General features: G+C 45.9%; 1 protein-coding gene across 2 annotated transcripts; it reads left to right on the plus strand.

Moving 5' to 3' along the window:
* The first annotated feature begins 1,258 nt into the window (after window positions 1-1,258).
* Window positions 1,259-24,917, plus strand: AQP11 (aquaporin 11). Of its 2 annotated transcripts, XM_079974164.1 has the most exons (4): window positions 8,323-8,699; window positions 16,800-17,703; window positions 21,907-22,029; window positions 22,955-24,917. In XM_079974164.1, the coding sequence occupies exons 2-4, from the start codon at window positions 17,115-17,117 to the stop codon at window positions 23,014-23,016; spliced, it is 774 nt and encodes a 257-aa protein (XP_079830290.1). In that variant the 5' UTR covers window positions 8,323-8,699; window positions 16,800-17,114; the 3' UTR covers window positions 23,017-24,917. The 2 variants fall into 2 exon arrangements, with proteins under 2 accessions (XP_079830289.1, XP_079830290.1); XM_079974163.1 differs by lacking the exons at window positions 8,323-8,699; window positions 16,800-17,703 and adding an exon at window positions 1,259-2,451.
* Window positions 24,918-24,960: the final 43 nt, after the last annotated feature.

Genomic DNA, 24,960 nt, shown 5'->3' on the forward strand with positions numbered 1-24,960 from the left:
AACACAAAAAAGGGAGATGCGAGGAAGTCAAGAAAGAGGGTTACATAGATATTAAGTTAAAAATCGGATTTTTTCTTGTTTATGTTCTTATTGTCTTTTTCTGTTTCTTTGTTATGTATCTTTTCTTTTTGATGTATCTTTTTTCTGTTGTATGTTTGTTTTATTATATAAAATCTTAATAATTTTTTTTTAAAAAAAACTGCTGCATATCAGGCAACTTTTAAAAAGCACAGCGGTGTCTATTTCATTTATTTCATAAACTTTATATACCGCTTGATTGTAGAGGGGGGGAATCTCTAAGCGGTTTCTATTTATCTTATAATTGATTTGCTTTCTTTCCTTTTTTTTTAAATGCTGTGTTTTATACAAAAATGTTTCCATGCAGTATTTTTTTTAGGGGGAACTACTGGCAAGTTCAGGTGTGGTTAAAAAAAAAAAAAGGAGGGGGAAGCCAGCGACGATACTCCCCCCCCCCCCTATTTTTCTAATGGTTACGTCTCTGCTCTGAGAAGGACACATCAGTGGACGCTTCCATGAGAACGCTGAATAGGGGGGAAGGGAGAAAGAGATGCCGGCAACTTCTCCCTATTTGAAAAGGGCTTCGGCGGCTCCGCTCGGCTCCCTACCACGTGACTAGCTTTCCAACGGTCTCCGGCTGGCGGCGTGCGCGTGCGCGCGCGCTCGGAACGCTCGGGAAGAAACCGTCCCCCTTTTAAATGTTTGAACTCGGGGCGCGAGGACAGAGGTGGACTGCACCTGCGCGTCCTTGGTTTTACCTCAGTCACCACCAGAAACTGATTTTTTCACAGCCTCAGGCGGGGAAAGTGCGTGGAGGAATTTTGGGGCGAGGGGCGGCCAGAGGAGAGCTTGGTACCCTCATAGCGACCTGAAGACCTTGGGGGTCGACTTCTGAGAGAAAAGGGGTGCTTTAGGTCCCCCCTCAAAATACCAGAGTGTGCTTTTGACCCCTTCCTAACACAAAAAGCAGCTTTTTTGTTTTAGTGACAATGAGAAGAAGAAATTAACCAACCTGCTTATCCCATCAAGAGAAGGAGAGAGGGATGATTAACTCTCTGTTTAAGAAGCGACTCATTGACACAAAGGGATGTGGGTGGGTTGCGCTAGAATAATTTGCTGAGCCCTCCTGAAAATAAAAAGGGACGCACAAAAAGGAAGGAAGGAAGGAAGGAAGGAAGGAAGGAAGGAAGGAAGGGAAAGAAAGAAAGAAAGAAAGAAAGAAAGAAAGAAAGAAAGAAAAAGGAAGGAAGGAAGGAAGGAAGGAAGGAAGGAAGGAAGGATCCTGAGGGAAAGGATACTTCATTTTCTGGTCACATCCCCAAAGGAAGAGGGGCCCTGGACAGAAGTTTGGATGGTAATATCCAGAAGATAAAGCAAGAGTTAAAGCAGAGAGCCATTGCTCACACACCCCACACAAGAAGTACTCAAGAGGGGAATAAAAGCTGTGACCCGTTTATTAGAATAGGACGTAGTTTTCTGTGACGAGAGGGCGAGCACAGATTATGGGTTCCACGACATGAAGATGCAGCTGTGGTCCTTTTATAAGAGTGGAGTTCATAGGGAAAAGTTTGGCCACGGACACACATGACCAAGAACAGCACAAAACAGGAGGTGCTTTGACTCCTGATGAAAGAGAGCCACAGATACAGATGGATAGGCCATTTGACCCAACCCATGCCAAGAGGGAGAGAGCAGTAAAAAAACCCATGATAACTGGGACTAATATGACTACATGAGAAGCAAAGGATAATAAAGAGGGAATCTGGCCACAAGAGAAGCCCAGCATTAAAAGAGGGCCTAAGTGAATATACGATACTCCCTGGAGACAGTGGTGTTTCATCATGGAGAATGACCACACCACCATGCTGTTTTTGATTATGGGAGGTGGCACCTTGTTGCTGGCAACGGAGGTCAGGGCAGTGACTCGCAACCTTGTGAGCCATCTGGAGCTGAAGCTCTTCCTGCTGGAGATGTTGGCCACTTTCCAGCTGTGCGCTTGCTTTGGTATGCTGCATCCTCTGGCTCAGATGGAGAACCATGCCCAGCTTTATCTTGGCCACCTATATTCTTTCCTCACTATGCATTTCCTCTTGACCTTAAGTGAGAGCATAAGCAATCCCACCTGCATTCTGCTAGACATCTTGCAGAAGGGCATCTCAATGAAGCAAGGTGGGCTGAAGATTGTGGCCCAGTTCATTGGGGCCTTTCTAGCCAAACTGTACCAAAACGCTGTCTGGTTTGTAGGGATCAGCAATTTATTCCCTCATCCCCAGGAATGTAGCAATCCTCTCAAGACATATTTTTCAAAGGCCCTTTGCACTGAACTTGTAACCTCCATCACATTCCAGTTTACTGTGCTGGAGTCGCAATCGCAAGAGATCCGTGTCAGAGCTAATGTGCTTTCCCTCGCCATCACCTCGCTGGTGTATGCAGGTCTGTTGCCCCTTCTGTCTCTTGTCTGCAAGAACAGCTGCCAAGGTTATATGTGTGAAACATATACAGTGTTGTTAATGTTTAGTCATTTAGTCATGTCCAACTCTTTGTGACCCCATGGACCAGAGCACGCCAGGCACTCCTGTCTTCCACTGCCTCCCGCAGTTTGGTCAAACTCATGCTGGTAGCTTCGAGGACACTGTCCCACCATCTCGTCCTCTCTCGTCCCCTTCCCCTTGTGCCCTCCACCTTTCCCAACATCAGGGTCTTTTCCAGGGAGTCTTCTCTTCTCATGAGGTGGCTAAAGTATTGGAGTCTCAGCTTCAGGATCTGTCCTTCCAGTGAGCACTCAGGGCTGATTTCCTTAAGAATGGTGAGGTTTGGAAGAAATCAGCCCTGAGTGCTCACTGGAAGGACAGATCCTGAAGCTGAGACTCCAATACTTTGGCCACTTACCAACAAATGAGTTGTCAAGGTGGGAATATGTCTGAACAATCACCATAAAAAGATGGCCTGCGGCAAGTGCTACCCCAATCTTCTTTCACATGTCCCCTGCTTATTGTCTCTGTCCCTGCTTCCTCAAGTCATAGAATCTTAGAGTTGGAAGGGACCAAGGGTCATCTAGTCCAACCCTAGTCCCATACAGCCACTCTGTTGTGTGTTTGTTGTTCACCTCTATATGCTCACATGATCATGGGGTTGAAGCAATTGGCCTATGGAGAAAAGTTACAACATTTAGGGCTCTGGGGGAGGCAACTAAGTGCAGACATGATAGACATGTAAATAATGATGCAAGGTGTGGAAAAGGTGGACAGAGATGCTTTTCTCCCTCTCATAATATTGGAACCTGTGGTCATCTGATAAAACTGAATCCCACTTTAAAGTTACCCACCCATCACTACATCTTATGGAAGTGAATTTCATAGTTTGTCCTGTATGAAGAAGTATTCCTTTCTCCCGAATCTTCCAGCATTCAACTTGGTTGGATGTTCCTGAGTTCTAGCATTATGAGAGCATGAGAAACAATTTTTCTATCCACTTTCTCCATGCCATGTATAATCTTATCAAGGGACCATTTAGTCCTTTTTTACTAAACTAAAAAGACCCAAATGTTGTAACCTTTTATCATAGGGGAGCTGTTCCGGCAGCCTCATGATAATTTGAGTGACTCTTTCCTACATGTTTTTCCATGTTCTCCTGTTTCCATAGTGGTTTGCACATGTCTCTGGGAAAGTGTCATAGATAGTGGGATCGCCAAAGCAGAATGAATCTAGCTAGGCATGGAAAATCATATGTAGTATAGGGATGGGAAACCCCACACACACTCAAAGTGGCTTGGCTTCATTTAGCTTTTTAAATGTATTTTGAATGTTGAAAAAAACTGACATATTGTAACTTTTTGCAACTTTGTATTTGTAGCAAGAGCTACAAATGTTTTTATAATGGTTCTTGAAGAATTAATTTCTTTTAACAGGTCAGAAGGCTGATAGAAACATACTCCTATTAGTTTAAATTAAGGGACCAATTCATACCACATATTTTCTGTTGGTGTGAACAATCTTAGAATCATAGAATCATAGAGTTGGAAGAGACCACAAGGGCCATCGAGTCCAACCCCCTGCCAAGCAGGAAACACCATCAGAGCACTCCTGACATATGGTTGTCAAGCCTCTGCTTAAAGACCTCCAAAGAAGGAAACTCCACCACACTCATTGGCAGCAAATTCCACTGTCGAACAGCTCTTACTGTCAGGAAGTTCTTCCTAATGTTTAGGTGGAATCTTTTTTCTTGTAGTTTGGAACCATTGCTCCGTGTCCGCTTCTCTGGAGCAGCAGAAAACAACCTTTCTCCCTCCTCTATGTGACATCCTTTTATATATTTGAACATGGCTATCATATCACCCCTTAACCTCCTCTTCTCCAGGCTAAACATGCCCAGCTCCCTTAGCCGTTCTTCATAAGGCATCACTTCCAGGCCTTTGACCATTTTGGTTGCCCTTCTCTGGACACGTTCCAGTTTGTCAGTGTCCTTCTTGAACTGTGGTGCCCAGAACTGGACACAGTACTCCAGGTGAGGTCTGACCAGAGCAGAATACAGTGGCACTATTACTTCCCTTGATCTAGATGCTATACTCCTATTGATGCAGCCCAGAATTGCATTGGCTTTTTTAGCTGCCGTGTCACACTGTTGGCTCATGTCAAGTTTGTGGTCAACCAAGACTCCTAGATCCTTTTCACATGTACTGCTCTCAAGCCAGGTGTCCCCCATCTTGTATTTGTGCCTCTCATTTTTTTTTTTGCCCAAGTGCAATACTTTACATTTCTCCCTATTAAAATTCATCTTGTTTGTTTTGGCCCAGTTCTCTAATCTGTCAAGGTCGTTTTGAAGTGTGATCCTGTCCTCTGGGGTGTTAGCCACCTCTCCCAGTTTGGTGTCATCTGCAAATTTGATCAGGATGCCCTTGAGTCCATCATCCAAGTCGTTGATAAAGATGTTGAATAAGACCGGGCCCAAGACAGAACCCTGTGGCACCCCACTAGTCACTCTTCTCCAGGTTGAAGAGGAACCATTGATGAGCACCCTTTGGGTTCGGTCAGTCAGCCAGTTACCAATCCACTGAGTGGTAGCATAGTCAAGACCGCATTTTACCAGCTTCTTTACAAGAATATCATGGGGCACCTTGTCAAATGCCTTGCTGAAATCAAGGTAGGCTACATCCACTGCGTTCCCTTCATCTACCAGATCTCTTCAAGATCATGACACAATTTAATGAATGAACTGGGCAATCATTAATATGTTCAGAAAAATTATTGTCACTGAGACATTTCTCCTAGCCACTATAATTAAGGGAATTGTCCATATCTGTGATTGCTAGTTCATACATGGTCTAAACCACTGAGCCTCTTGGGCTTGCTGATGAAAAGGTCAGCTGTTCAAATCCCCACGATAGGGTGAGTGCCCATTGCTCAGTCACAGCTCCTGCCAACCTAGCAGTTCGAAAGCACACCAAAAAAAGAAAAGAAAAAAGTGCAAGTAGATAGTTACCGCTCTGGCGGGAAGGTGAACAATGTTTCCGTGTGCTGCTCTGGTTTCAGAAGCGGCTTAGTCATGCTAACCACATGACCCGGATAAACTGCGGACAAACGCTGGCTCCCTCGGCCAGTAAGCAAGATGAGTGCCGCAACCCCAGAGTCATCCACGACTGAACTTAACTGTTGGGTCCTTTACCTTTACCTTTTTTTATGATGTATGAATTGAATACCCAGTGATGGTGGAGACCTCTCATCATCAAAAATGTATTATGAAAATATGAAGTCTCTGTCACTTTGATGGAAAATCCTGTAAATAGTGAAATGGGTGAATCTCAAATGGTCAGAAGTTGTATGAAAAAACTTACACCACAATTATTGTTAATTTTAATGGGGTGGGGAAGGAACTACAAAGCTGGTTGATTTATTAGGGACTGAGGCCGCAATCTTATACCTGCTTAATGGGCAGTAAGCTCCATTTAACTCAATGGGACGAAGCCCTATGCCAGCAGCCAGCCAGTTCAGGCACTGGCCAAGTGCCCCAGGGACTCGGAAGGGTCTCTCACTGTCCTGAACCAACCACACTGCCTTTCACCACCTTTTCTGCCAGGCGTCCAATGCTTTTCAGTGACACCACTTTTGAATGGGAGCCAAGTCCAGTTTCATTTCATTTATTTTCATTTATTACACTTATTAGTCGCTTGTCACCCAAAAGTGGTCTCCAAGTGCCTCACAGCATAAAAAAGATATGCAATACATAATAACATAGGGGAAAACCAGGGGTGAGGCTCATATAATACCTTAGTATTTCATATAACATCTTGGGGGGGGGGGAACCACACCACCAGCCGTATAGAGGTGAACAACATTACCAATACTCAAATAATAAAACAATACTCTAACCCACTGATTAGCAAATAAATAAAATTTTAACCTCCCCCTTCTCCAAAAAGCATTCACATTGAAGCAACATTCCCCACCCCATTTAACCTCCAGCTGTTACAAATTCATGGTGAGTGGGTCCATTGTCCCCCAGGAATGGTCCAGCATCTCCCCTCTCCCTCTAGGGGAAAGGAGTAACAAAGCAAAAAGATGGCAACAAAAGTTTTGCCTGCTTTGCAGTTGACCCTCTGCTGTTGGTGGGGATGCTGTTTCCATCTGCAGTGTCTGTCCACCAATTTAAGTTATCCAAAATGCCATGCCCAGGCTCCATGGGTGTAGCTATGGGGAGGCGGGGGGGGCAGTTGCTCCCCCAATCAAGTAAATAAATAACAATACTTAACTAAGTGACCAATTGCATTGTAGATAACTCGGTTCTGCTCCCCGAAAGCTTGCCCCCTTAAAATAAATCATGGCTATGCCCATGCCTGGTTCCCAGTAAGATGGCAGGTGACCAGTGGTCACTGACCACTATAGATAGGAGCCAGGCGTTTCTGGGCCCAATTCAAAGTGCTGGTTTTGACCTATAACACCTTAAACGGCTCAGGACCACAATACCTCAAGGACTGCCTCTTTTAATATGAACCTCCCCGGACCCTGAGATAATCTTCTGATGCCCTTCTTCGTATGCCTCCTCCTTGAGAGGTCTGGAGGGTGGCAGCACGAGAACGGGCCTTCTCTGCAGTGGCTCCCCATCTGTGGAATACTCTCCCCAGGAAAGTTTGCCTGGCGTCTTCATTATACACTCTTGGGTGCCAGGCAAAAACATTCCTTTTTAACTTGGCCTTTGGTTGACCTGATTGGCATCCTATACCCTTTTAAAATGTGGGGGTTGGGGGGTTATTGAGTTGTTGTTTTTATTTTGATTATATATTTTGTAGTTTTCTATTTTGATTTTGTTATGTGAACTGTGCTGAGACCTCCGGGTATATAAATTCTATTATTATTATTATTATTAAACCTCCCATTCCAAAGTGCCACGGCTGAAGCATATCCAGCAACCAGGTGGCAGAGGAAGAATGTGAGTGCTACCACTCTGTGGCCCAACCAGGGCAAAGAACCAGCCCTGGCACTATGCCCAGGAGTGCAAAACTAGCCCTGAGCGTTTGCTCAGATCATAGAACACCTCTGATGTCATCCAGCCTTGTCATATGTAACATCTGGATAAAAGGAAACATAATATAACAGAAATTTCGTTTTGCTATCTGAAAAAGGGACATAATCTAGGATTTATAGGGCAGTGCTGTTCTGAAGTAAGGAGGAGCAGGAAAGGAAAATAAGAGGTGAAATTTTAACGCCTGCTCCACAGAGGCGCATTTCCGATGTTTCTAAAACAAGCGCAATACACTCTCGTGTTTCTGCTGCAACAGACTAACAAGGCTTCCCCTCTGGGATTTATGTACTAAACTAAGCTTCTAGTCGGCCTTGCTTCTTTCTGTGTTAGCCTATGCAGGTTAATTGTATTAGATCGCACAAGGTGTTCACTCCGAGGGATCAGAGGAAGCGCAGCCCGGCTCCTCCGCCTGGAGGATTTCGCGACGCGTCGTCCCTATATGGGGAAAGCTACGAGCGCGGACGGGCCCGGGCCACCTGTTGCCCCTCCTTCTCGGGGAGACGGGCCCACCTCCTCCCCCAGCCTTCCCGCGACCCTATAGGGGACCAGAGTCTCACGCACGCCTGGCCTGACCCTGCCCATCCCGCCAGGAGGCGGCGGCTAGGCTTCGAGCGAGCCGCTTTGCAGACACAATCCAGCCTTCTCAGCAGCGGTTGCTGCTGCTGCTGCTCTTGCAAAGCTGGAAGCTGCTGTTTCACTCGGCTGGTGCTGACTGCGGAGCGGCGGCGGCGGTGCTCCATCTGTCGCCCCAGCTGCGGCGACCCGGGAGAAGCTTGTGGGCAGGTAGCAGAACGCAGCCCTCTGGCAGCGGGCTGGGAAAAAGCTGAGCGGAGGTGCAACAGAGAAGTGGCATGGGACTAACGTGCCCTTGGACCAGTTCAGTTGCCTGGGGATCATGAGCACAAAAGAGAAGAATTGGGGAGAATAGAGCGGGGAGCTCTGAGATTCATAGAGAAGGAATGTGATTTAGAATCTGTTATCAGCATTGAAGGAGCTGTGGGGCCCGTCCCCGCCCATTTAGGACTCCAGCAAAGCAGGACAAGGAGCCAAATTCTCCCCTACCCCTGCAATCAAACTTGGAATCACAACGATTTTTGCCTAGAGTCAGAGAGAGTGGGAAAATTAAGCACTGGGAATGAAACCAGTGATGATGGCGGAAGAATTGGGTTGGCAACAGTCATTTCCTGCATCTGACAGATGCATGCCATCCCATCTGTAGAGGGCCTCATTGTTGTACTGGATGCCTGGGTGTCCGATGACGCACCCGCCCAGATCTGCCACTCTACGCGCAACAGCCCGCTCCAAGACCTTTCTTGCTTTGATTCCTGCCGGGCTCACACAATCTCTCCATGTCCTCCTCTCAAGCAGCGAGGACCACAAGATGGTAATGTTTGGATAAACCGCTAACAAATCTGTCAAATCGTCAAAAATGCTCCATCTCAAATCGATAGCTTTGCGGTACGCCAGATCATTTTCCCCCAACTGAATTATTAATGTGTTGGGCGGCCCATCAGCGGCAGCTCTCGCCATAACAGCTGGTTTAAATTCGCTCCAGCGCATCCCTCTACGCGCAATCCAAGCCAGCTCAACGTTCGAAGGCAGATTCAAATTATGCCCGATTCCGGAACTCATAGCTCGGTTCCTGGCCCAATACACTATGCTGTGGCCCACCAGCCAGATGCGCACCTTCTTGGATTCTGAAAGGAAAGTAGACGGAGAAACCAAGGTCAGGATTATCACTGCGAGTCATAGGTTCTTTCTAACGTAAGCTCTGTACGCATTAGATTTCCACCTCCCCAGATCCTTGATCCTCTCAGTAGAGAGCCCTAAATGCACTGCGGTGGTAGCGGCCCCGATGCGAAAGGAGTGGGCTGCAAATTCCGCCGCGGGAAAACCGCAAGCTGCCAGTGCAGAGCGAAGCACGCGCATGAAGTGGTGTCTGGCCAAGAGACCCGTCCGCATGTATCAACAATGGGCCGGGCCCGCTGGGTCTCAAATAGAGGAAACGCCGTGTATCTCTTATGGGACAGGGTCCACTACCCTGCACAGCCGCTAAACGTAGGAGCGCGTCCTTACCGAGCTGGTCTGTCTTAGAACTCCGCACCTGTACGATTAGCTCGGACTTGGACAGGGACAGATCACTTAATAATATACCTCTCTGGGAGTGAGCCGTCCCGCGCTCGCAGACTACCTCCCCAATGCGCAGGGCGCCAAAGAATGCAATGGAATAGGCGGCCGAAAAAAGGCGCGCTTCATATTTTGACCAACAAATTTCGCGTAACTTCTTGTGAATCTGAGTCAAAATGTCAAATGTTATGGGCCTCCTCCTATCCACACTGGGGGGGTGCTGCCGACGCTTACCCTCAAGCGTCTTACGGACGATAAAAGCTGAACATGGGTCCGTGTTGAAAAAGGCTTTACAAAAATATGCAATCCCTGCAGACTGAATGTTGAGTGTTTTTTGGGCCCTGACCAACTCCCTCAGGTGGGCCAAGTAGCAGAGAACCTCCCTCGTTGAGGGAATGCAATACAGCCCTGCGTTGGGCCTGCTGCTGCGAAATTTTAAGAAGTCGGCCCAGGCCTTCTTGTATGATCTCATTGTGGAAGGGGCCACGGCACTGAACAACCCTTCCATCACTTCTTGCTCCCAATACTCCAGAGATGCTCCGGGAAAGGCATCGATGATTGCTCCGCGTCTGGCGCTAACAAGCGGAAGCGCTCCATCTGAAAGCGAGATAAAGCATCCGTGATGTCATTGTTAATGCCAGGTACGAATTTGGCTGAAAAGTATATATTATGCTCTAAACACAGAAGGACAAATGACCGCAGGAGATTCCCGACCCTGTTGGAACGCGCAGATTGTCTAGATAGAACTGCAACTACAGCTTGATTATCCGTGTTGAAGCAAACCCTATGATTGCGGAACTGCTCCGCCCAAAGATGTACTGCTACTACGATAGGGAAGAATTCCAGGAATGTGAGATCCTGGGTGATGGGCTGGCCCTGCCAATCTGGAGGCCACCTTTGGGCGCACCACTGTCCCCAGAAGTAAACCCCGAAGCCCAGCGATCCAGCAGCGTCCGACTGTACTTGGAAGTCGGCCTTTAGAGACAGTGAGTCCTGCCATAAGGATATGCCGTTGAACCTGTCGAGGAATTGGAGCCAAATGCCCAAATCCGCTTTGACTTCCTTGGAAAGACGGACTCTATGCTGGGGAGCCCTAAGTCCTGCAACCAATCTAGCCAGGCGTATGCAAAAGGGGCGACCTGGCGCAACAACTCTACCGGCAAAGTTTAGATGGCCAAGCAAAGATTGGATTTGTCTAAGGGTGATCTTCTTAAGGGGCAGAAGCTGCTGGATCACCGCTCTAAGGGCGGACAGCTTCTCCTCAGGCAGTCGAGATGTTTGCGCCACTGTGTCCAATTCAATGCCTAAGTAAACCAGGGAAGTGGCTGGGCCCTCCGTTTTTTCGGTAGCCAGGGGGACCCCTAGTTCCTCAGACAGGGCTGTGAAAGCCCCCAGGAGCGCGGAGCAGCCCTGCCTACTATTGGCCACTAAAATAAAATCATCGAGGTAGTGGGACACGCCCACGGACCTTGTTCTAAAGCGAAGGGCCCATTCGAGGAAAGTACTAAAAGACTCAAATGCCGCACAGGCTACAGAGCAGCCCATAGGCATGGCTTTGTCGATGAAATACTCCCCTTGAAATTTAAAGCCCAACCAGCGAAAGTCACCTGGATGGACCGGGAGGAAATGAAACGCTGACTCAATATCGCATTTTGCAAGCAGTGCTCCCCTCCCAAACTGCCGGATCATTTTAATTGCTTGGTCGAAAGAGGCATATTTTACCGTACAAAGCTCCTGGGGAATGGCATCATTGACAGAGCCCCCCTTCGGGTAAGATAGATTATGGGTCATGCGGAATTCCCCTGGGGACTTTTTAGGAACAATGCCTAACGGGGATAGGTGAAGCCCTTCGAATGGAGGCACGGGAAAGGGGCCTGCCACCCTACCGGCCTTAATTTCTTTCTCTATCTTATTTTTGGCTATATCAGGCCTATCCCTAACTGACTTCTGATTTTGTGATTCTCTAGGGGTAGGGGGAACCGCAACGGGAATTCTGAACCCCTTTGAGAAACCCTCCCAAAGATAATGTGCGGCTTTTTGGTCCGGGTATTGGTCTAGCAGGGCTTTTTGGGGCTGAAGTCGGATAGGAGTATATGCCAACCCAAGCTCATGATTACTGGCGGTTACTCGGTCCTTGATGAGAGGGTCCGGGGGCACCTCTGGCATTGCTGTGAAAGTACCCCCTGCCCCCCCGAAAGGGCTGCTGCTTGTTCTTAAAGCACGAGGAGGCGGGGTGGTTTCCCCAGCACCACTCGCATTCATGGGTATACTTACAAAAGGGGCGAGAATAGACACCCCGATTAAACTCCCAGCACTGGCGGCGCCTTTTTGCTTCAGTCTTACCATTTTTGGCTGGATCCTGGTTTTTCTTTTCTATGTATGGGTTGACGTCCTCTCCCCAGTAATTAGGATCGGTTAGGTCCCAACGGGTGGATGGCAGGAGAGAGGCATTCCTACGAAAATTCTCATCATACGTCAAAGCCGCGTTTTCTCCTGCAAGTGAGTACGCCCTCCTCACGTGAGCCAGGTAGGCCACTAAATCCATGGATCTCCGGGGATAAGCGGCACAGATGACCCCCATGAAGACCTGATACCCGTCTAACCAATTTTCAAAGGTGCGCTCCGCCTTTGGCGTTCTATACCTCCTTTTTCCGTAGGAGCGCCTCTTTTCGCCCTTTCCCGTTAACTTGGCCGGGGGGAGAAGGGTGAAGATATTGACATAGTCCCCGTTGAGGATCTTATTCCTCTTCCTCTGGGACAGATGATTCCCCAATATGAAATCAGTTGCCTGGTTGGTGGAGACTTTAACATCCTCGACCAACGCCCCATCCCTCCATTCCAGCACTCCATTGAAAGTTTTGCGGTGGGAGTTGGCTCTCCTTTCATGTGCCAAGAGCGGGATCCCATGATTGCTCTCGCCTAAAGCCCAGTACCCATCCATCTGATCCTCAGAATCTGACCCTGAAGAAGACGTACCTGAGTCATCCTCCGTTTCTGACTGCTTGTTCCGCTTCCTCTTTGCCGACGTATGTTTCTTCTTAGCTTTCCTCTTACCCCCTTGTGCGTCACTGGCTGGCGTGCTCCCACTGGCCACCGGCTGAGCACTTGGCGGATCAGGCTGCTCCCCCGCCGAGCCGGAACACGCACTGTCCTCTGTTGAGCTGTGATGAGGTTGCTGTTCCTGAAATACACTAGGGATGTCTGTAGCCTGTGAGAGGGTGTTACCGCTGGTTCCCTTGGTAGGCGCCTTCCCCTTACTGGGACCCCTCGCTGGCGCCTTCGCTCTACCTGTGCAATGGCTTGCCTTCCTAGCAATAGCTGCCTGGGCACGAGTATTAGGGCGGCTTGCTACTGAGGGCCCGGGATGCGCGCTGTCCCCCAGATTTGCCTCAGCGCCCTGCTGCCCTTGGATATTCGGGGGCGTATCAGGAATCACGTCTTGCGACGGCTCGGGTGCTGGAAGCGCTAGCGCACCCCTCGACCTGCATTGTCTGTAAAAGGTTTCAAATGCCATAAAAAAATGGGTGAAAGCCTGAGGGTCGCATGGCATGGCTGATAACTGTGCACCCCCAGAGCTATTGGATGCTGGCTGGGTGCCAGAAGTAGATGGCTGCTGGTCACCGCCTGAAGCCATTCTTAAATCCAAGGCAAAAACCCACGGCACAAGGACAGTTCAGTATGGGCTACACTGACGGTGAATACGCTTTTCCTTTATTCTTTTTTTTTTTTTACTTATTTAAATTTGTTTTATTTTATTTATTTTATAATATTTATTTATTTATTATTTTAAAATGAATTTAGTTATATAGTTATATATGTATTCAAATATTTATTTATTTATTTATTTATTGCTTATCTACTTGTTTATATATTCAATTAAAATTAGAATTTATTATTATTATTATTATTATTATTATTATTATTATTATTTATATTTTTATTATTATTATTATTATTATTATTATTATTATTATTATTATTTTATTTATACGTTTGTTTTTATTAATTTAATACATAATACCTGGTAATTATATATTATATAATCAGGCAACCGCAATGGGAATTAGGCAAACACATCTGCCAGCGATCACTGGCTGCTGCTGAAAATAAGGGATCTAAAATGCACTACACAAAAGCGCTGCAATTATATTGTTGTTGTTGTTTAGTCGTTTAGTCGTGTCTGACTCTTCGTGACCCCATGGACCAGAGAACGCCAGGCACTCCTGTCCTCCACTGCCCCCCGCAGCTTGGTCAGACTCATGCTGGTAACCTCGAAAACACTATCCAACCATCTCGTCCTCTGTCGCCCCCTTCTCCTTGTGCCCTCCATCTTTCCCAACATCAGGGTCTTCTCCAGGGAGTCTTCTCTTCTCATGAGGTGGCCAAAGTACTGGAGCCTCAGCTTCACAATCTGTCCTTCCAGTGAGCACTCAGGGCTGATTTCCTTCAGAATGGAGAGGTTTGATCTTCTTGCAGTCCATGGGACTCTCAAGAGTCTCCTCCAGCACCATAATTCAAAAGCATCAATTCTTCGGCGATCAGCCTTCTTTATGGTCCAGCTCTCACTTCCATACATCACTACTGGGAAAACCATAGCTTTAACTATACGGACCTTTGTTGGCAAGGTGATGTCTCTACTTCTCAAGATGCTGTCTAGGCCTGTCATTGCCCTTCTCCCAAGAAGCAGGCGTCTTTTAATTTCGTGGCTGCTGTCACCATCTGCAGTGATCATGGAGCCCAAGAAAGTAAAATCTCTCACTGCCTCCATTTCTTCCCCTTCTATTTGCCAGGAGGTGATGGGACCAGTAGCCATGATCTTCGTTTTTTTGATGTTGAGCTTCAGACCATATTTTGCACTCTCCTCTTTCACCCTCAATAAAAGGTTCTTTAATTCCTCCTCACTTTCTGCCATCAAGGTTGTGTCATCTGCATATCTGAGGTTGTTGATATTTCTTCCGGCAATCTTAATTCCGGCTAGGGATTCATCCAGCCCAGCCTTTCGCATGATGAATTCTGCATATAAGTTAAATAAGCAGGGAGACAAAATGCAGCCTTGTCGTACTCCTTTCCCAATTTTGAACCAGTCAGTTGTTCCATATCCAGTTCTAACTGTAGCTTCTTGTCCCACATAGAGATTTCTCAGGAGACAGATGAGGTGATCAGGCACTCCCATTCTTTAAGAACTTGCCATAGTTTGCCATGGTCGACACAGTCAAAGGCTTTTGCATAGTCAATGAAGCAGAAGTAAATGTCTTTCTGGAACTCTCTAGCTTTCTCCATAATCCAGCGCATGTTTGCAATTTGGTCTCTGGTTCCTCTGCCTCTTCTAAATCCAGCTTGCACTTCTGGGAGTTCTCGGTCCACATACTGCTTGAGCCTTCCTTGTAGAATTTTAAGCATGACCTTGCTAGCGTGAGAAATTAGTGCAATTGTGCGATAGTTGGAGCATTCTTTGGCACTGCCCTTCTTTGGGATTGGGATGTAGACTGATCTTCTCCAATCTTCTGGCCACTGCTGAGTTTTCCAAACTTGCTGGCATATTGAGTGTAGCACCTTAACAGCATCATCTTTTAAAATTTTAAATAGTTCAGCTGGAATACCATCACTTCCACTGGCCTTGTTATTTGCAGTGCTTTCTAAGGCCCATTTGACTTCACTCTCCAGGATGTCTGGCTCAAGGTCAGCAACCACACTTGAGCCAGACATCCTGGAGAGTGAAGTCAAATGGGCCTTAGAAAGCACTGCAAATAACAAGGCCAGTGGAAGTGATGGTACTTGCCGCTAGATGGCAGTGTTCGCCAGGAGTTCACTAAAACCCGCTGCAGAAAACGGGAGCCTAGATCAAACAACGTAAGTCAAAATTAAAAATTTGATCCTCACCAAACGCTAAATAAACAGTAGCTGCCAAATGCAGAAGCGATGTAATTTGAATTGTCTACTAGATTAATACTAATTAGCAGGCTGCACAACTCCCAGCTAACCGCGCTGGCAGGGGCTCCACTGCTGGGGGCTTAGAGGCGCGCAGTTATGAGACCCAAGTATATAAAAACCTAGAACCACGGGAAATATAAAATAACTCAAAACAAAACAAAGGCAATAATATTTAAAAGTTTTTAAATGTGGTTGCCAGGCCCCTTTCCCTTAAACAAAATGGCTGCCCTAGCCTCACATGTGGCCTCCCAAGATGGCGACTGGCAGGGGAACAAGGAGCACTACTCTGCCCTTACTCAAAATGGCCTCCCTGCCTTCACCATGTGGCGTCTCTTCTCTAGCAACCGGCAATGGAAAGAGACCCTCCCCCAAGGCACAACAGACGGGCTGCAAGCGGCATGCTGGGATTACAATTGGAATTAACACCGGCACAACAGGAGGACCGAGAAGGAAAGGCTGGGAGGGAAAGGATGCAGGAAGCAACAAAGAAAAATACTGGGATAACGGCTGAAAGCAAAGCAGCGTAACAGGCAGGATTGCGCAGGAAAGGGTGAAGGGGGGGAAGGGCTAAGGAGAGCTCTAGGCCAGTGTTTCCCAACCTTGTGCCTCCAGCTGTTTTTGAACTACAACTCCCATCATCCCTGACTAGCAAGACCAGTGGCAAGGGATGATGGGAATTGTAGTCCAAAAACAGCTGGAGGCACAAGGTTGGGAAACACTGCGTCTAGGCAGAGAGGACCAGCCGCCGACGGCAGAACCCCCGGGAAAAAGCGCACGCTTTTTGCGTCAACGTTACCCCTTTTCTTGGCGGCACCCGATCCCAGACCTCTGCCGATCCCAGCGTCTGCCCCACGATCCTTCTGCCGGACGTTGTGCTTGCGCCGAATCCGCTGCTATGAACCAGGTAAGCTCCTTTTATTTTAGACCCCTGAGTTTCCTCACCCCGGCCGCCACCGGCACCACGCTGCGGCACAGCGATTTTGGGTAAACTGCACAGGCGCCTGGCCAACAGGGAAGGAAAACAATGCGGGTCCTCACCTAACTAAGCTGCGAACAGGCACGCTAAAATAAGACTGCTCGGCAAATAAAACAAGCAAACAAACAAAAAAATGAAAAAACCTACAGCTGCAACAACCAAAACCGCTCAAGCCCCCGCGAATGTGGGAGGGTCCTGCCCGCAACAGCCTCTCCTCTGCAGGCTCGGAAAGGGCTTTGGCATCAGCAAGACTGGGCAATCAATGGAGAAATCTTGGCAGGGCTAGGAGAAAGTTGACCCTGCTGTGGGGACAGGCAAAGTGGAGCACTGGTATCTGCTGACATTGTATGGATATCTGCAGGGGAATTGAAACCCCAACACGGCTGAGGAGGCAGGAGGCACTGTCAAGTCCTCAGAGCGCAAAAGGGAGTTGAAGTGAGGAGAGTTGAGTAGGACAGAAAGCTGCAGTTGACCCTAAGGAGCTGGAACAGAACAGGAAGAAGTGACTTTATTGATTTCTGCTGCAGGAACTTCAGATCTTTTTATCATGGATGTCAGTGAAGCCTGCATCTCACTGTTTGTGATGGCAGTTACAATGATGGTCACGGCTGGCTGCAGGCGACTGGTCAGGCAGTCTCATAAGTCAAATATCCTCTGCTTCTTCCTTGAGTTAACCGGCATCTTCCAGATCTGTGCCTGTACCCATGAGATTTGTTTACTGGCTGATTTGCCACCCAAACCTCATGTGGCACTTGCCCTCACTTACGTTATCACTGCTCTTCATGGTTGGACTTTGCCTGGCAGCATCAACAACCCCTCCAGCAGCTTTCAACTTTTCTGCAAGGGTAGGATCACGGCCAAGACTTGGTGGCTACAGACTTCAGCTCAGTTCACTGGAGCAGTATTGGCTCATCTTTACATCAAATTAATCTGGATGTTGGGGATGACATCAGTGCACTTAAAGACAGCAGCGGAGAATTGTAGTACCCCAATTCAAACTACCTTAGCAAAAGCTTTTGTCCTAGAACTCCTATTCTCTTTATTGCTGCATCTGACCTTACAGACCTTTGAATCAATGAATCCCAACACAAAGGTCCATCTAATCGCCATGCTGATTACCATTATGGTATATGAAGGTTTGTTATCCTCTTCCCTCTTTTGTTATCATCTCAGGCTGTAAATAGACTGTGAATGTTAAGTATTGCCTTACACAATTGGTTTTATACTGCTTATCTACATTAGACTTTATTGCCTCTAATAATCTCTACTAAGGCTTTATGCCCACCTAAAGTTGTTCTATATCTAATTTTAAAACTTTTGTCTCCCTTGTGGGAATGTTGTCTAAATTGAACCACAGAATGTCTGCACATTGCATAGAACCAGAAGGGTATTCTTGGAATGCATTCTTACTATATACCAGGGTGCTAGTTAAGCCTGTTGGGCTTCATGGGTGCTAAGTGTGAACTGAGCTTATGATGCAAAACACATAGAGGACTTTCCTGAACAGTGCATGGAAGGTTCAGTAGTGGTGCACAAGCTGTCATTCTGGTCAGTTTGCCTGCCATTACTAATACTGTCATTTAATATGTTTAAAGCACATTCTTTTCCTTGAAGAATTCTGAGCCCTGTAGTTTTACCCTTCAGAGTTACAACTCCCAGCAACCCTTAAACTACAGTGCCCACAGTTCTTTGGAAGAGAAATGTGCTTCAAATGTGTTTTAAAGGTACAGTGTGCATGTAAACTTTTATCTTTCATATGAATCCAGAGTTGCTAGGAATGTACTTCAAAATCTACAGTGTTCACTTGAAAGACTGAAGGGCTACTAACTAGAGTCACAAGAGCCAATTCCTAGGGGCCAATGACTCTTGCCCCCCCCCCCCCCGTAAAATATTTGAGGGGGGTGGGCCTCCTAAAGTTGATGGGCATTGTCATTCAAATGGTGTGTGTCGTGCTGCATCATGTAATTGATTATGTGGGGCAGGTAAGCCCCACATATTTTATTCAAGTAGACAGTTGTATGCCGAGAGGCCAGGTGTTTCGCTGCAATGCTTCCTGTGTGCTTGCACATTTCCCCTAAAATAAGGACAGAGATCTCTTACCTAGGAGAATGGAGTTTAGCCTTATGACTGTAATGCTTCCAAGGTAACTGTACATTTTGCTCTTTCTCCTTGCTTTCATGCTATTATTTCCTTGCATGAAGCAGACAGTACATTCTCTTTGGTTGCTTTAGCATTATTATTTGGTTTCAGGTTCTGTTATTGGCTAGCAGCCTCTTCCCTAACAGGAGAATGGAGTTTTGGCTTTGGTTGAGACTTTCCCGTTAAAGTTACTTTAATGGGAATCTAAATTTAATCTATTTCACTAAGATTCCAATTTTATTTATAAATACAACATTTCATTAAGAATAGTTTATAGTATTGGGGTACAATTTGTTTCATCTAGTCCAGCTTTGTCTACTGAATAGACTGACTGGCAGTAACCTTACAGTCTGAATTGTAGGTTGGGGTCCTGACCCAAGCCTTTCGGGAAACAGGCATACAAAAACAGCAGAGGCAAAACACATCAGCAGCACATGCAGGTGCATGGTCCTGTGAAAGACCCAAGAACAATACAAATTACAGTGACATTCTCAAGGAATTGATCCAAACTCCTTATTTATACCCTGGATGACTGCCACTGCTCTGTGCAGCACATGCATTTTAATGTGACAAAGCATTAATTGAAGACTGTCATCTCTCACAACAGACACAAAGCTGTTTTCTTTCTGGCAGCCACTTTTGCTGAATCGTTCAGTTTGCTAGAGCCTTTTGCTCTCTGTTATGCAATGAATATGGCAAAATGATAGAAGTAATGATCTATGCACTACACAGCTGACTCAGGAGCAGCTGGAAACATTTTTGTGATGTACTAGAGATCAGAAATAAAGGTGGCTACAGATTTTATATAACAAAAATGACTCCAGATCTTCCCTGGATTGGGGCCAATATCATGAGAGAGCAATATTCTAGTTTCATTACCGGCTTTGAAATTTTCTTACTGAGCACTTACAAGTGTTTAACATCCATTATCTCAGTAGCTCTTGCAAGAGAGAAAGGCCAGTATATCAGTCTCATGTTGCATGCATGTATATTAGCAGCATGGAATAGAATCATAGAATCATAGAGTTGGAAGAGACCACAAGGGCCATCGTGTCCAACCCCCTGCCAAGCAGGAAGTGGGTTAAAGTGGAGTGGGTTAAAGCTGAGTCTGAGCGATAGAGGTTTGCCTTAGGCATTCCCAACAAAACAAAATTTGGACCAGTAACTGTCTAGCTTCATTCTTTGGAGTGTTGGCTTTGGACCTGGGAACCATAGGTCAAATCCCATATTCACTGAGTGGCCCTTATTAAGGTAGTTTCTAAGGTCAATTTCCCATTTATAATACAGTGGTACCTCAGGTTACATACACGTCATGTTACATACGCTTCAAGTTACAGACTCCGCTAACCCAGAAATATTACCTCGGGTTAAGAACTTTGCTTCAGGATGAGAACAGAAATTGTGCAGCGGCGGCACAGCGGCAGCAGGAGGCCTCATTAGCTAAAATGGTGCTTCAGGATAAGAACAGTTTCAGGTTAAGAACAGACCTCCAGAATGAATGAAGTTCTTAACCCGAGGTACCACTGTACAGGTTAAGCAACTCCATATCTCACACAGATACTATCTAAGGGTTAATGAGAGGATTTGTACAGCATAGAAGTATTCTCATTTATTATTAACCTTCCCCATACAAAGTTCAGAAGTAAAAAAAAAAAAAGCAAACGTTACTGAGGATATTGTTAGCAAAACAAAAAGCCAACCTTTGGAATTTCAGAGGCTCTGCTTCTTTCAAGAGATGGTTCAGAAACCTCGTGGTAGCTAATGTATGCAAGAACAATTGTCCTGATCTTGAGATACTGATCTGGTTTTGCAGCATCAGTTTAGTTTAGGCCACTGAACATTGAAATACTTCTACCATCCATGGAAGGTCCTAGGTTCAACTCACAGTTCATCCAGTTAAGATAAACAAGGCTGGAGAGACACCATAATACTGGGCTGGAATAAATGATTGTTTGAACCAGATATTGAGTACAGTGGTGCCCCGCAAGACGAATGCCTCGCAAGACGAAAAACTCGCTAGATGAAAGGGTTTTCCGTTTTGGAGGTGCTTCGCAAGACGAATTTCCCTATGGGCTTGCTTCGCAAGACAAAAACGTCTTGCGAGTTTTTCCGACTTTTTTTTCCTTTCCCCCCCTTTTTCTAAGCCGCTAATAGCCACTGTCAGAGCTGCCTCCAGGTCCCAGCTCACAGAGGACCAACGCTAGGCTGTAGTTATGTACAAAAGTCTTTATTGAGGTTCAGTTTCCATTTTAAAGCCGCAGCGTGCAGCTCTACGTCTCGACCTTAGACCGGCGAAGTCCCGTCTGAGTCTCCTCCCCTTCCACACCAGTTTAAGACTCTCGCCTTGCTCCACCTCTTCCTAAGTTCCTTTCTCCTCTGGGCCCTCCTGCCCGCTAGGGTTTCATCCTTCCTGGACTCCTCTGACGCTGACCCTGATGATTCTTGCCCCTCCTTCCGGCGGGCTTTAGGACCTGGTTCCCTATCCGGGCTACCTTCTGTGCCGCTCGCCTGTACCTTTGAACTTGGCGCGCGCGCCCAGCCTGCAACTTTCCTCTTGACCGTTAACTTGCTCTCCGATGGAGGCGTGGTCAACCCTGACTCATCTTCTCTCGCTGGTGGTGCATATGTGGGCTCTGACACCTGGGACTCCTCCCCCCCACTACGCTCTGGTGGGGAAGCTGGTCCTGATTTCCAACTGCTGCTCTGGGAGTCCCCGCTGGCCCCTTGCTTCTGGGGTGTCCCCCTTGGGTCGCCCCTTGCCCTGCCCATCGGCGCCCCCTTCTGTGAATCTTCCGATTCGCTGGAGAGGCTCACGGAATCTATCGGGCTGCTGTCATATTCTCCTACGCTGCCCTCGGATTGCTCCCCCTCGCTCTCCATCTCCTCTCCTCCCTGCGCTCCCGCTGAGTCCCTGACATTCGCTAATAGTGCTAATCCGCTAATGGCCGTGCTACACAAGACAAAAAAATCGCTAGACGAAGAGACTCGCGGAACAGATTATTTTCGTCTTGCGAGGCACCAGTGTAATGATGAATATTAGTACTATTAACAGTAGCTGATCACACTATCAGGAATTTAATTCTATCTGACGTTATGAGTACAAAGATATCCCTTACTCTCAATTCTAACACTAGACACTAAAAGTTACAGGAAACAAATCTTTACAGGAAGGAAATAACTTTCTGCTTTTTCTTTCACAGGAGGGCATCTCACAGGAGCCATATTTAACCCAGCTCTGGCTTTTTCTTTGCACATAAGTTGTTTCGCTGAGCCTGAGAAATTTTGGAATTATTTATTGGTATACTGGGTTGCACCGTGCATAGGTAAGTATCTTTATATTTTATTTTATTAGGATGAACTAGTACTCCTAACTAGGGAAATAGAGCAGGCATATTCAAACTCAGCCCTCCGGATGTTTTTTCAGACTACAATTCCCATCATCCCTGACCACTGGTCCTGTTAGCTAGGAATCATGGGAGTTGTAGTCCCAAAACATCTGGAGGGCTGAGTTTGCCTATGCCTGATATGGCCTTCACTAGAATACAGCTTTGGTTAAGTATGGCAGCCTCTTATACTTTTTCTGTCTGCTGCCTGAAAAAACAGCTTCCCAACCCTTGCTTTAGGAAGTCCTATAGGCACATCAGTGATCTGTTGTTAATAAATGATTAACGGCATGTTTGGTGTTACGAGAAAGGCTGGTCAATGATCCTACTCTTCCCCGGGAGCCCTTAGAAATAGTTGGCCATATGTATTGTTTGGGGCTACCATCTTTTAAATTAGGGCACAGTGGCGTTTGCCTTTTAAGTGTGTGATGAGCAATTTAATCAGCTCTGTTGTTGCCAAGACAGTTGTGGATTGTGTACATAAGTGGTAAACTGTGTTCACATAAGACTATTTAAACATTACACAATTCCCCCTCATGGGCAGACATATGTGAGTAGATTAGCTTGGTTTCCAGCATGTGAATTCATGTAAAAAATTAAACATAACCACCAGCTATTTCCAACACACCCTTCAAACTGTTATGCAAGTGCGCCAAAATGCCAGCAACATTTTACTTCCAGAAAGGCTATTGTCGTTATGGCCGTATGCACAGACACTTCTGAGGTTCAATAATATATTTTTACACAAAAGAGGAAGGTTGATAGCCTGACACCACTCTCCACTGCATGCTTTCCAGTTTGCCCTCTTCCCTTATGCAGTTTTCAGACACTACCTTAAAGCATGTTTATGTTTTCATCATTTCAGGGTCCGTGTTGGTGTTTTTGGTGTGGGATGAAATCCTTCCTTTGCTACACCGACAACGGTAAAAATGGTAAAGCAAAGTGATGTTCAAAAGATTCTGTTAAAAATGGATGTGAAGAGACTGGACATTAGAATCACTTTGGCAACTTTCACGTGATTCTTTGGGGAGTATCATTGCAGGACTCTACAACACAGTATTTATCTGAATTGTCAAAAGCAGAGCCATGTATTTCAAAACTGGAAGAATTTGTTAACGTATGTTGTTGTTTTTTAAAAAAGTCTTCTGCATCAAAATAGTTAAGAAAAATAGAGGACACTTCTGGTAACCAGGTGCCTGCTTCACTTCTACTTGTGTAATTTAGGCAAGCTTCTTTTACAAAAATTCACCTCACTTGAACCTGCCTCAAGTGACTTACCCTGCACCTTTTATTATCCAGCCTCCATTCCAATTCAAGCCTGCATCTACAGCCACAGAAGTGCACTTTAAGGGAAGGAGGGGGGAAACAGTATCCAAAACTTGACACACTTTCAATATTAAGGCAAGGTAAGTGTGCAAAAGGGAGAGGTGGACACAGTACAAAATATTTTACTAAGGCTCATGTCAAGTAGTTCTGGATCTGTAACAGGTAAATTCCTCTATGTGCCAGTCAAATAATTTAAGTTGCTACAATTTTAAGATGTCTGTTAGGAAGCAAGCAATGCTAACCCTAGCCAACATTCACTGATACCCGTTTACAAAAGCCATTTAGAGCACCATACGTTTAAGGCATCTCGTGTGCCACGGTAACAGAATTAATTGTTCTAATGGCACAGACTCAGCAGGCAAGGACCAAAAACGCAGAAAGCAGGCCGAGGGCAGAAAGTTTACACCTCTTGGTAATCTTTTTATATTTCCATTTTTTAAGAATGAAGTTATTTGGAAATTAATGTAGTGCATCTCTGAAGGTGGCTATGCATCACAAAAGACATCCAGACATTTTATCAGTTAATTGGTTTCACAAATGTAGCCAGGATTTTGCGCTTCAATAAAAACCTTTAATGAGGAATTTGCATAAAATTCTGGAACAGAACTGAAGGTAGCGAACACTAGGTTTTTGATTAGCAACACAAATCTGCTATATTAATTCACATCCAACGTTCTTAAAAAAATCATTTCAGCAGCCAACCTTTGCTGCATGCTGCTGTTTTGCCAACAATCAAGATCCATGTTTCCCCTTACCCACGACAGCCTTTCCCCACCATCCGGTTCTTAAGTCGGTGCTCACATTTAGGAATCTTGAAGGACTTATGTCAATAAACACTACAGTACTGACCTATTCTCAGCTCACAGAAGCATGCTCTAAAAATCCCAAACTCATCTGAAATGACAGCTGTGAGGAATACCCTTTTAAAAAATTAAGTGTAACTATGTTTGGTGGGAGGGGCTGTTATTCTGGAGGGTCCACTTTTACGTTGAAATGAACTTTGTTCTTAGCTGATCTCTAATCTCAAGCGAAAGCTTTGCGATGATGTAAGGTGAAGCCTTAGGAAGAATGGCGGAGTTCATGTGTCAAACCTTTACAGATTTGGTATTTATCAGTTTTTCCTGTAAAGTATTAAACCTCCCTGTTCTGCAATAACTTGTGAAACTGACACTGTTTAACAGCTGTGCTGTAGAAACAAACTGTGGAAATAAGGTACCAAGTTGCTTCTATGGCAAAAGAAACACAAAAGATCTCTGTGTCTTCAGTTCTAAGCCCTACATTAGTTGGCTCAGAACCTGTGACCCTGAATCTCAGTCCACTGAACTCAACTGAGTTACACAACCGTATTGAATGGAATTTGGGCACCGTGGAAATGCTGCCTGGAAAATAATTGGAGCCTAGTTAAGTAGCTGCTACTTAAGGACAAAATGTTGACGTCTTTTTGAAATTGTAGGAAATGGGTATATTTTCTTCACAATAAAAGAAAAGCCTTTTATTCTTTCTCCTGCTGTATGTTTGTTTTTCTGAGTCTTTAATTCCATAATT

Source organism: Podarcis cretensis (assembly GCF_951804945.1).
Source record: "Podarcis cretensis genome assembly, chromosome: 4".
Classification (NCBI taxonomy): domain Eukaryota; kingdom Metazoa; phylum Chordata; class Lepidosauria; order Squamata; family Lacertidae; genus Podarcis; species Podarcis cretensis.

What these genes read in the sequence shown, in the direction of transcription:
- AQP11 (XM_079974163.1), top strand. Translation starts at nt 1,860, where the DNA reads ATGGAGAATGACCACACCACCATGCTGTTTTTGATTATGGGAGGTGGC. An exon ending in CACCTCGCTGGTGTATGCAG is followed by an intron (nt 2,452 to 21,906) that starts GTCTGTTGCCCC and finishes TTTCTTTCACAG; the next exon opens with GAGGGCATCTCACAGGAGCC. An exon ending in CTGGGTTGCACCGTGCATAG is followed by an intron (nt 22,030 to 22,954) that starts GTAAGTATCTTT and finishes TCATCATTTCAG; the next exon opens with GGTCCGTGTTGGTGTTTTTG.